The sequence below is a fragment of the Marmota flaviventris genome, chromosome 10 (genome assembly GCF_047511675.1).
Source record: "Marmota flaviventris isolate mMarFla1 chromosome 10, mMarFla1.hap1, whole genome shotgun sequence".
Classification (NCBI taxonomy): Eukaryota; Metazoa; Chordata; class Mammalia; order Rodentia; family Sciuridae; genus Marmota; species Marmota flaviventris.
Window position 1 is genome coordinate 54,764,440 of NC_092507.1, and position 13,062 is coordinate 54,777,501.

At 37.9% G+C, this 13,062-nt stretch overlaps 1 protein-coding gene across 1 annotated transcript; it reads left to right on the forward strand.

The window, feature by feature from the left end:
• Window positions 1–583: 583 nt before the first annotated feature.
• Dynlt5 (dynein light chain Tctex-type family member 5) lies at window positions 584–8,312 on the forward strand. The gene is made up of 3 exons (XM_027949468.1): window positions 584–668; window positions 6,853–6,977; window positions 8,109–8,312. Exons 1-3 carry the CDS (start codon window positions 599–601, stop codon window positions 8,310–8,312), a joined length of 399 nt encoding a protein of 132 aa, XP_027805269.1. The 5' UTR covers window positions 584–598.
• The last annotated feature ends 4,750 nt before the right edge of the window (window positions 8,313–13,062 follow it).

The window sequence follows — 13,062 nt, forward strand, 5'->3', positions numbered from 1 at the left end:
ATGCTTATTGACTTAGAATAGTTTGGGTGAATTGTGGTTTCTTTCACCACGTAGATAAGTTTCTCATTTTTCTCCTTTATACTAAAGGGATTTGGTAGGAACGTACAATAGTGAGCTTTTTATAATACCCCATGTATACACAGATTTGTTTCCCAACATTTTAAGCTCCCTTATATATCACCAGTCCCTTGTGAGCTTTGTCTACTTTGAGGAATATTTTTGCATCTGTGTTAGAGATGCAATTGGCAGTGGCTTTTGAAGCAGGCACTCTGTCACACTATAGACATACAGCAACCCAAGGGCACTTTCTGGATGGCCAGATGACCTGGGTAACTCCACCAGCCTTCAACCACTCACTGATACTTGCTCCAACTAACTTCTCGTCATCTCAGTTGTTTCCATCTCTAACATATTTTAGACTTTAAATAGGTCACTGGAATATTTATATAAGACTTACTTGAAATTTCCATAGAGAAGATTTTACCTCTGTAAATATATTAGCTTAAAGCAATAGTATGGGTTTTTTAAATTATTATAATAAGAGTGGTTAAAGTGTATTTTCTCCCTTGCTTTTAGCTCTATGAGTACCGTGTCTTATATGGATGAACCAGGCCAACGTGACGAGGTCTCTCGCCTTGCAGTCCAGATGGAGAACACCTATCAGTTGGGTGTGTTACTTAATCACTCATCCCTCTTATAAACTTATGATAACTGATGTTTACTTAAAATGATATCTGATAGCCTGTCATTCCTAGCATAAGAACCTTAGTTGATTAATTTGATGCTGCCTTAGTTTCTTCCTCTGCAAAATGGGAACATCATCTATTGCCTGCTTTTCTTTACCAGTGTTTCCTAAATACAAAGTAATTCACTGGGAGGCATTGATGTGTGTTTTACATAACTGAATTAAGATTTTCTGGATGGAGTTATTATATACATTTTACACACACACAAACACACACACACACACACACACAAGTTAAGTGAAAGATATATGTGTTGATGTTTTTTATCCAACAAAACCAACCAGTACTGTTGATGGGTGGAGGAAAAATCTTCAAGGCAGAAGCAAATAATTTGTGGTCCCCTGTTGACAGAGATGTTTATCTATTACCACAGAGGTTTCAGGTCTTTGAAAACAAAGATCTTTGCACCTGCCCCTATACTCCCAAGTGGAGCCCATAGCAAATATATTTTCCCATTCATGTTTCTCATAGACCTACTTGTTTTCTCTAAATATGTACCTGCCCACGATTATCTGAATTTATGTGTAATTACTGCTCTGTAGAAATTCCACAGAGACTTCCCAAGAGGAAAAAAAAGAAAAGAAAAGAAAGGCCCCATGAGCCAGGGTAATTCCATCTGTGACCAGTTAACCCCAAGAAAATTATAAACTACCAGTGCATCCTACTAGACCCTGTATGCAGTTTTCAACAGTAATCTCTAAAACTGCATGGATTATAAGGCTTCATAATTAGTCAGTTGACTAGGTTTCCACTAGCTAATATTGCTGCCATCAATACACTTTTATACTCTTTCTGTTGACAATACCCAATTTTCCTTGCGGATGTTCCACAACCACCACCATTACCACATTTTGTCCACTCAATTCTGCTGTGACTAACGCTGGCTTCATAGATGGCTCAGTAACTGATTCTGGATGGCATGTAACCCTGGTCAATCCAATAAAAACTTCTGAGATTAAATTCAGGAAATATTGTTTTAACTGTTAGAGAAGCAGATAAAGCCATGGAATCCAAACAAATGTAGGGTCTGTGGCATTTTCTACCCTCTTGCCCTCACATGGAACCCCACATGAAACTGAGAGAGAACAACTGAATCCTGATGCCATATTTGAATCCTAAATCCAGTTGGCTACCTTAGACTTTTCAGTTTGGCGAGAAAAGTTTGGATCAGGATTTTTCCCCTCTTATAACCCAAACTTCTTAAGCACTGGGGGCCTATACCCTTGAGCTACACCCACTGAAAAGCTTTGAATCAGATTTCAAAAAGATAAGGCAGTTGAAATGTGAATTCCTGTGTTTCTTCTTTGTAAGGCTACATTTTCACAACGTATTTCTTTAAATAGACAAACTAAATTATCTTATCAGTTTTAGTACTGGGTGTTGGACCAAGTTAGAAAAGTAATTTCAGGAAAAGCTTAGTACAGATAAAATATTTCCATATTTTCTTATAAAAGTCTGTGTGAATTATTTATTTATGATTAAAGTCTCTTTATATTCCACAATCCACTTTTTTAAAGCATTCAGATAGCCATTTTAATCAAAACTGTATTTCCACTTCTACTTATTTCTGGGCTTATTTTGCATGAGAAAGGTACTCTGTGAGCCTTTAGTAAAATTTTCTCATATCTGCACAATGTAATACTGGCTAGAAGAGTGGGGATGGAAATCAGTCAGCTACCAGCTCTATCATGTTTAAATTTTTATTTTAGCCAATGACGTTAGCATCACCTAAACACATCTTAAGTGTATAGTAGGTTTGTCCTCCCTTTGAACAATTACAGTTACCAAAATTGAGGTGCAACGTGAGTGTAATTCATGAAAGTAGGAGAAGAAATGGAGAAAGTTTTTTTTTAAAGTAAACATAATTTGCATTTTTTCACTAATTACTAAACAAGAGTACAGAAGAACACACAGGCTTGGGATCTGATACATCTAAATTTGAATTCTAGTTTTGATAAATTCTAGGCAAATGATATTTGAGTCAAGTGTTTAACATCCTTGAATCTTAAGTTTCTTCATATGTAAATAAGGATAATAGTCTATGAGAATCAAATGAGTTAATCTATTTGAATTGCTTCTCTATTGGTTTCTATTGCTCCTAAAAGTGTCAGACTCCAGAAACATACCATAATCTCTAAGAATAAAGGCCTCCTGTGATATTCAATGTAGCTTCCTATTGATTATAGATTAAGTGTTCCATGAGACTTTTTCTGGAGTTATGATTAAAGTGGTGCCTGATTCTTTAAAAACGTTGTTTATAAGCATGAGGGCTTTTGTTAGCCATCTTTGCAATCACGCTGAGACAGCCTGCCTGAGAATGAAGCAGCATAATAGAAAGTAGAACCTACGTACTGAGAGGAGAGACAGAGATCACCTGAGCTCAGTTTTGGTGCAGTGCTGTCTCTGGTGTCAGATTTTCTTGGGCAGAACTTGTCAATCTCTCAGCATTGACTCTGTGCCACCCCATGGATCCTTCCCAACCCTGGGGGCCTTACTGTCTTCTTACTTATCTCCTCTCCCATCCTGCTGTCTTCTCAGCAAGATGCATCCTCTCCCACCGCTTATTTCAGACGACCATAACCACAGTAACAGCAAAACACCAATAAAATAAATATCTAATGAGTGTTTCATTATGTGGTACAACTGTTCTAAACATTGTAAATATTTAACTCATTTAATCCTAACAAAAATTAATATGTTGTGATTCTCATTACCCCAGCTTAGAATTGGGCATGGATATATTAAGTGATCTTAACTTTAGCTGTCCTCTTTTAAATCTATTTTTAATTTTATTTGGTCATGATTTCTTCACATCTTTGCCTTTAAATTTCTAAAACAGTTGGGGTAAAAAGCTACCTTAAAAAAAGAAGAAGAAAAGCTAGTCAATTCTGAAAGTGACTTCAGAGCAGCTTAATTTGAAAATCAAACATTGACTCCTTTATCTTTCTTTCTTTCTATCTATCTCTATCTCTATCTCTATCTCTCTATCTCAGCATCCCAATCTAAGCAATGGATGATGCTGGATGTGTAGGGAAAGGCCACAATGAAATGAGAAAAGAAATTTTTATTTCTATATTTCAAAATGTTTTCAAAATAGAAGCTTGTTAATAGGATTGGGGGAAAAAATGAGCAAAGTATGGAAAGAACATTGGTACAGCTGGACAATGGGAACAGGGACTCAAGTGTCACCCAGATTCTCTTTCCAGTGCTAACCTGTGTGCAGGCTTCCTTTCTACCATGAAAAAAAATATGGCCTTTGGCAGTTCCTAAGATTCATAAGTCTTCTGCTAAAGAAAGAGTTTGACTCTTTTTTTTTTTCCTAGTTCCAGTTTAAAATAAGAGTGTCTAATTAGAAAGGACTCTAATTGGCCTGTCTCAGGGCAGTGTCACCTGTGAGTCAATCAACAATGCTCAGAACTTGAGCTTATGGAAGGTGAGAGGTAGATCCTAAAGAGCCACATGAGTGGAGAATGAAGAGATCAGTTCCCAGAAGGGAAGATACTGTTTCCAGAAGGAAGAGAGGAGCACTAGGCAGACAAAATACCTGCACTCAAGGAATTTGCCATTTTCTAAAGGAAATCATGCCTGTAAGTAGATACAATGCCAGGCAGAACTAAGTTCCATGTGAATGACGATGGCCAAGAATATTCAAATGGAAATTTTCTATAAGGTCCACAGGAAAGTAACAGAACTGTATGAATTGGAACTAGTTTACAGGAGCACTTACATGTGTCGCTCTATCTCTGACCCCAAGCAGCAGGAGCAAGCCATTCACAGATTGATAATCTCATGTCTGTTCCATAGAAGAAAGATTTCTGCTGAATAATGGTTAGTTTTAATAGTGGTTAGTTCTCAGAGTCATCGTATCACATGTGTAGACTTACTTCCCACCGTGATTTAAATTGAAGTGAGCAATTTCTATATTATCCAAGTGAAAATACTACTTTTGGATCCTCAGGTGACTAGCCTATGGTCACAAACTACACCCTTCTGTTAAGTTCAGCCTAAGAAACTTCAGCAGGAAGATAGAAGGGAGGACTGTGCAGCCTGGGAATTCACTTTCCTGGATCCTTGCCCATGGGCTCATCTCAGCCAAAGGACGATAGCTGCTCACAAGGGAGCCATCTCCACACAACTGTTCTGGGATTAAGAGTTGCCTTCCCGGATTCCTTGAGCCAAGGGTTGGGTGAGGGTGACATACTCACTTCCACTGGCCATGAGGACTGCACTATTGCCGCAGTCTAGCTGGGCACAGAATCACGAGCCACCACACAGCTTGTAGATTCAAACAGCAACTCTTTATTCCCGAACTCACACCAGCCGTCTACAATCACGTTCTGGGGAAATCCACGTTCTCTGCCCAAATCCACCCCACTGGGCTTCTGTCTCCCAAAAAATACTGTCTGAATCCCGTGAGAACTCAAGGGGAACTCAGGCAGCAGGATACGCCCTATTCCCAGCAGGAATAATCTTAAACCTTAAACCTGGAACCTAAACCCGATTATCCTAAACCGGGAACACCCTAATCCGCCCTGGTCCTTGAGCAAGGTCACCTACATGCAATGTCACTGCAAAATGTCCTATTTCCATGAGTCCTTCCACTAAGCAACATGGGGTACGCTGGCAAGGAAATTGTCATACCTACTTGGCTAATGGCTCCCAGCACACTATCCCTTAGGATTTCCTCTGACCCAGTCAGACCCTTGATTAAATCATTCTGGATTTTCCTAACTTCAGTTTGCCATGTTTACTTAGACCCTGACAGATACAGGCATTAAAACTAAACTTATTAATAGATACTGATGATTTCTAAAAGAGAATTGGATTTCCCAGTCTCATTCCTTCATCTTTATCAATTCAGCAGTGACTCAGAGTGTAGATGTCAAGCCCTGACACAGTTGCCACGTTATATCATGACATGAGCAGATGACCAGAGGGGTCATAAGGCTAATATTCCAGGGATGCAGGATAAAACAAATTCGTGTGAAATTATGACCTGAATGTGAACTAAATGTGGTTGAAAATATAAACTCTAGTATTAGACAAACCTGTCCATCCCAGCTCTGCCACTGTGTGATTCTAGACAGGTTAATGAAATGTACTTAGACCTGTGTATTGGAGATAACAAGGGAGATTCACCTCAGATGTATAAACAATTATATAAACAAAAGTAAAGTGCTTATCATGGTGCTTGATACATAGAAAATGACCAGCAAAAAAAAGTAGCCATTATTTGTGTGATGATTATTATCTATAAAGTGTTTAATTCTATTTAAATTCAGATATCATACATTAAATATTTATGTGCTTAGCACTGACTTAGACTTTAAAAAGGATAAAATCCGATCTTGCTTACCATTTCACTGGAGAGAAACTCGGGTTTGCCTTAGCTATTATCAAGTGGATTATGAGCCAGTATAGCAGCAGGGACCAGTGTGCGGGAATTAGGGAGAGCTGAGGGATGAATTGCACCTGAGGGGAAGTTCAAGTCTATCTGAAGAAGACATCTGAGCTGGACTTGAAATATGAGTGGATATTTCTCAGATGCACAGATGGGGAGTGGTGCTCCACTTGAAAGTAAGTGCAAGAAAAAGACACGTGAGTATCCTTTAAAAGACAGGTGGGCTCCAGGAGCCGAAGCAGCTATGGGAGTATGGGAGCTATGGCAGGGGAAGCAGAGACCGTAGGTTGGTTAGGAGCCAAACCGTAGAACTTGTTGAGGGAAAAGTCACTTCAGGGTCCAGGGTTTCAAGCAATTGTTCTCATTGCAATATGGTAGGTAAATTAGAGGATGTAGGAGCTGGGGAGCCAACTGGAAATATGTTGACACTGAAGTTAAGTCACCAGCATGGGAACTAGGAAGAAAGATCTGCAAAGTCAAACAGTGTTAATCACACTCTGTACATAGTCTGATGTATTGCCTTCTTTTCTTCCCCCAGAAAAACTTAACTGGACACCTCATTAGGACCTCTTTCTTCCTTATTATATAGAGGCCACCAGACTAGTAAAGGCCTCTCCATGTTTCAGTGTTCTCTGATTAACCTACGGGGCTGGAGGATATGATTTTAAATTACTTCTTACAAAGAACTTCCATGTGTATTTTCAGGTCCTACCAAACATTTTCCTGTGGTCACTGTTAATCATATCTTGCAAGATGTGTTGACTGACTATCTGCAAAAAGAAGAGTATGAACCAGAGTTCTGCAGACAGATAACTAAAACAATTTCAGAGGTACATGTGTGATTTGCCCAAGTGGTTAGCTATTTGCTGAAAGCATAACACACCTTCTACTTTTAATGAAGGAAATTCACCATTCAATAGTAGTTAAAAAATTATATTTTATCAAACTATTTATTATGTCATACGCCATATATGTGTTGTATAACAAGCATTTGTCTAAAACAATGTGGTTTTTTATTTCTTCTAATTAGTTATACATGATCGCGGAGTGCATTTTGATTCATTGTATAAAAATGGAGCACAGACTTGCATTTCTCTGGTTGTACTCGATGTAGAGTCACATTCATATAATCGTATATATACTTAGGGTAATGATGTCTGTCTCATTCCACCATCTTTCCCACCACCCCACTACCCCCTCCCCTCTCCTCACTCCCTTTTGCCCAATCCTAAGTTCCCTTTCTCCCCTCATTAAAACAATGTATTTTGTCATGTATGACTAAAAAAAAAAAAGAATAAAATTAAAAGCAATAATAAGGTAAAAAACAATGTATTTTGAACAAAAATATATAAAAACTACTTCACTTTAAAAATTTTTATTGTAAAAGATAGTGTTTTGGTCATCATTTTCTTTTCACCATAGCAGCTTTTTTAAGAGCCATTAAATATAGACAATGGATCCCCAAATCCTTTCTAGTTTTATCAACTAAATTACTATCATTTTAGCATGGTTTCCTCTGCTTTGTGTTTTTAGTGAACTATTTAATAAACCTTTGTGACTGCTCAAGTTACAAGAGATTGCAGAGAATGGCTCCTCGTCAGACCTTCAAGACAGTGTGACTCTAGTTAGACTAGCCTAGTGCTAACACTCTTGAAGGGATGCTGCCTTAATTTAGGTTTTCAAGAACACAGCATTAAATTGCAATGTGCCCTGAATGAGTTTTTCCATGTGCCTTAGAAAATGTAGATTTATTGCTGATGTTATGATTTTTCCCCTGGACATCCCATCACATGAGGACAGTTCTAAAGGAAATCATAGCTTCAGTTCTACAACCACTATGGAAAGCATCTACGATGCATCACACTGTTTTTTTAAATCCACTATGTGTATAACAAAGATTGAGATCTCTGAGTTTCAATATGTGGCTAAATGAGGAACTCCTCCTTTTTTTAAATTTCTAGGTTATTAAAGCCCGGGTCAAGGAATTGATGATTCCACGGTACAAACTAATTGTAATGATTCACATTGGACAACTGAATGGTCAGAGCATACTTATTGGAAGCAGATGCCTCTGGGATCCTAAAAGTGATACAGTTTCATCCTATGTTTTCAGAAATTCTTCTCTCTTTGCTCTTGCAAATGTCTATGCAGTTTACTTTGAGTGATTGAAAATGAGAAATGTTGATTTTTCTTTTCAAATCATGAAATGGGCTGTATCTGTGCACACACAAAGTGTTACTGTCAAAAAATTTTAAGACTAACACTTCAAACAACTGGAAGCTTTTGAACCTTTTCACATTGTAAGGATCAGGGTCAGGGAGGGTGTATGAGAGAGACTTGTTTATCCACAGCAGGAACTAAGTCTTGGTTCTGTTGGATTGTTTTTCATAAACATAGATTCTTATTAAAAAAAAACTTTGGATAGTAACTATTTTAATTATCCTTTAGCTAGAAAGTTAGAATTTCCTGCAATCCTTTTTGATGAAGAGAATTTTTGGCAATATATGACTATATATCCTGGCCAACAGAAGATAGTGGAATAGTCAACATGGTGTACACAAATGAATAAATGTTAATATGCCTCAGTGCTGCATTATAAAGGAATACTGGTTTTCATTTTGCACTTAATAAATTGAGCAGCATTCATTAACTGCAATTATTGTTACATGTACCTGACAGTTGAAACTGCTGAGGTAGAATTAATGACTTCATAACAATTACCATGGTCCCATGGGGCCTCAAGCTAAAACTAGAAGCTCTTGTGGGCTGCATGCACTTTACAAAATTGTGGAAGGACCGTACATTGGCTCTCCGATAATGGAAACTATAACTGAACAAAGGCTTTTTAGGACACTGAAGTAGACATTATATTAAATATACATGATGCTTAATAGTAAATGTATCTGTAACACATAAAATCACATATTAGAAAGAGACACTACTTTTAAATATACACTGCCTGATGTGTCTCTGAATAGGTTCTCCCCCCACTCATGAAATTTTACACAAAATGTATAGCTGGCAGCTTAACAAATAAAACATGTATACTTACCATTTTGTTCCTCTGAATTTAATACTAAAGTGACCCAGTGTGGTTTTGAATGGATGGGCATTAAAATTTACAGGGCTGAAATAGCTTATTATTCTGCTAGTTAATGTATCTTATACCATGGATCATTTATTTTTATGGAGCTTTCAGGCCTTTGTGTGCATGTAAAACGATGCTGTGTTGTTCCTGGATGGTAAGTCGACTGCCTAGAGGATATTTGTTAAAGGTCAAAGACAAATCGTTCACATATGGAGAAAATTAGCAATGTTATAGTCCCAAGGAAAAAATGATGTGTAATTCATATCAAAAAAGAACTTAACAAATGGAAAAACCAGTCATTGCTTTCTACTTTTAAATGTTTGGGTGTCTTACTCTTCCCTAAAATGTAGTAAAAAATGCCTGCCTTTTAAATCCCTTTCCTTCTCCTTTTTCTGGCTTACCAAATGACTTTTCAAAGTGAATTTGTCAATTTTCAGGGTTTTTTCAAAAAAATTTTTTAGCTGTTGATGGACCTTTATTTTATTCATTTATTTATATGCGGTGCTGAGAATTGAACCCAGTGCCTCACACATGCTAGGCAAGCATTTTACCACTGAGCCACAACCCCAGCCCCAATTTTCAGTTTTTTTCTGTTAGTGCTTTCATGGGAATATGTGTGTGTGATAATTTATCACAACCAATATTTGTCCCGTCTCCACAGGTCGATTTTGGATCTGGATTACATTATAAATGTTGTAAGTAGATGAGCTTTGTGTTTTCATTACACATTTGTGAACAACTTCCTTCTTGGACCAATGGCAGGGATAATCTCACAACAATTTTGCATGAATAAAGCAGAATGAAGAAACATTTGTAGTAAATAGAAAGCCAATTGTAAAAATTTTTTTAAAGTATTTTTTTTCAGAGTGCTAAATTCTAATCCATGAAATAATTTATCAGCATTTATCCTAAGTTTTAGCGGCATCAAAGCCTTGAAACATGGTAACAGGTAAAAAAACAAAAGAAGCAGTTCCTCATCACATTGCCATGTACTACTATAATTCAGATGAATTCAGAGATGAATTCTAGCAATTATATAGCAGTAGAAGAATATACAGTAAAAACCAATTTATTGTGACTAATTTAGGAGAGTGCCAGTTACCACACAAAGCCTTGGGGTAAGAAATTTTTGAAGAAATGATACTGTTAATTTGCAGGAGTTATTTTACTCTAAAAAACGCTTAACATCCCTGGCATTTCCCTAGGCTTCCTGTGTGCCATTCTTCTTCCTGGACCAGCTGTGTCCCTCCTCACCTCAGAACATTCACTTATGCTCTTCTCACCTCAGAACACGCCTCCCCACTCCCTGTCAGCACCTTTCTTTACTTTTCTGAGTCAGCCTCAGGTCTCTCCTTCTCTCCAAGTCCTTCTCCCCCCATCGCATCCTCCTGCTCTCTCTTCTCTGATGACTCTCATAGTTGAACTCCTGCTTGTTCCTCAGTTAATTTTTTGAATATTAGTTTTGTTTCCCCATACTAGGTCAAAATAATTGAGTACATGGACCACATATCCTGACAACACCTTACAAATAAAATCTAATTCATCCTTACCCTTAAGTACGTGGCACAGAGTTGCCCAACTCCAAGCTTCACAGAAAACAGCAAAGCACAGTTCAGTCTTTGAGGAACGCGATCGAATCCCATCAGAATAACAGATGGAAGGAGACCCTCATCATTATACAAAATACATATATGATGATGTGAGGGGGAAGAAAAAAAAGAGAGAGAGAAATGTGTCACATTAAATTGGGTAGAGAGAGGTGATGGGAGGGGAGTGGAGGGGAGGGGGGATAGGAAGGGCAGCAGAATAAAATAGACACTAGTATTGCTGTATGTATATTCGTGGCCGTATAACCAATGTGATTCTGCAACCTCTACACTTGGAAAAATGAGAATTCGTACCCCATTTGAATCAAATGTATGATATGTCAAGATCATTGTATTGTCAGGAGCAACTAATTAAAAAAAAAAAAGAATAACAGAAGTACACAGGTGACCACAGTATAGGGCAGAATTTGTTGTCACAGGAAAAGTTCAGGCTGCTTTTGTCTGATTAGAGAATTTATGGACAGCTTCATGAAGGGGAGTAACAACTTCATCTAGACTATGAAGGGGGTAAGTAGAAGTCCAACAGACACAGGAGTACAGCAAGGAGTATAAACTGGATCAAACACAGCATTTGTGAAGGTAAGTTGGTTAGAAGGTGGTAAGACTGGAAGGTGACTGGGTAAGGCAGTGACACTCAGACCAAGGGGATTCATCAAAGGCTTTTCAGTAGAGCAGTTTAGGTGAAGCAACTGTGAGCAGATGGTGGAAAAGATCAGGAAAAAAAGAACATGTAGGAGAGATGAGAGGTGATGAAAATCTGATCGAGGCAATGGCATTGAAAACAGGAGACAACAGTTGTGTGCGACGTTACATGGACAACATCTAAGGCACTCCGGCCTGGAGAGATGGCCTAAGGTTTCAAGCTCTGGGTGTTTTCAGACTTCAGACCAAATCCTGCCATTCCAGGCACTTTTTAAGTAAAATTAAATAAATCACTGATCTCACCAAGCTGCAACTTCCCTGTAGTAAAGTAATAATAATGTTGGTGCCTACCACACAGGATTTTGGTAGATGAAATTCATATTTGCTAAATTCAACAGCATAATCCCTGAGATATAGCCCCTGATGAATAGTAGCTCCTGTGATTGAAAGTTTAAATCTAAGTAATTAGAATTATGATTCTGTTAGCAAAAATAGGGATATCAACAGAAAGGGTTTGAGAAACAAAATACCAAGTTTTATTTGGCACTGGGAGTTTCAGTTAACAGTGGAACATTAGATAGAGACAGCCTCGGGCAACAGAAACAGCAAGACTAGAGCTGAGAAGCCACATCAAGGTAAGAGGTTTAGGACTTGGCAGTCATCCAAATGGAGACTTAGCATCTTCTTCCTGCTTTATAAAATATTCATTAGCCAAATCTTCAGCAAGCATAGTCAGTACTAATAGCAAATTACTGAAAACTCAGTTAGCTCTGGGAATATCAACCAGAAACACTCCCTCAAAAGCAGCAGGGAATTTATTTTTCCCCACAAAACCAAAATTAAGTGATGCCTTCCTTTATTTCTTCATTAAAAAAAGAAAAAAAAATCCTGCATGATCCCTTTGGGTTGTCAGACATCAAAAGAAATGTAGTTTCTTTAAAAAGAAATGTTAGCTTCTCCAATGAAAGTATTGATGCTGTCATCTGCTGTCATTAACAGAATGACTTTAAAGAAAACACATAATGGGAGGCCCTATGACCAAGTCCAACAGATTATGTGCCCAAAAGTCAAGGTTAGTTTAGTTCACTCACTTTCTAAATTCTTGGGAATTATTCTATACAGGGGAATGATTTTTAAAAACAACAGTTGAAAAATTAGAGCTTAGCCCTCTTAGAGAATGAACGTTCCCTTGCTAAGACCATCATGTAGCCTATCCTTCTAGATAATGCCAAAAATGCATTAAGAAAACTTAACTTACATAGTTACTGATAGTTTGCTATGCCTTTTTTTTAATATTTATTTTTGAGTTGTAGTTGGACACAATACCTTTACTTTATTTATTTATTTTTATGTGGTGCTGAAGATCAAACCCAGGGCCTCACACATGCTAGGCGAGTGCTCTACCCCAGCCACAACCCCAGCCCCTGCTATGCCTCTTTCCTTCCAGCATTTTATACAGACGTGGCCTGCGCCCACCATCTCTGGTTTTCTCTGTTGTTCTCCTCTTTTGATACTTTCACTTTCTGCAATCTGGTTCTCATTTCACCAATGCGTTGCTTTCACAAACAGTAAAAGTGT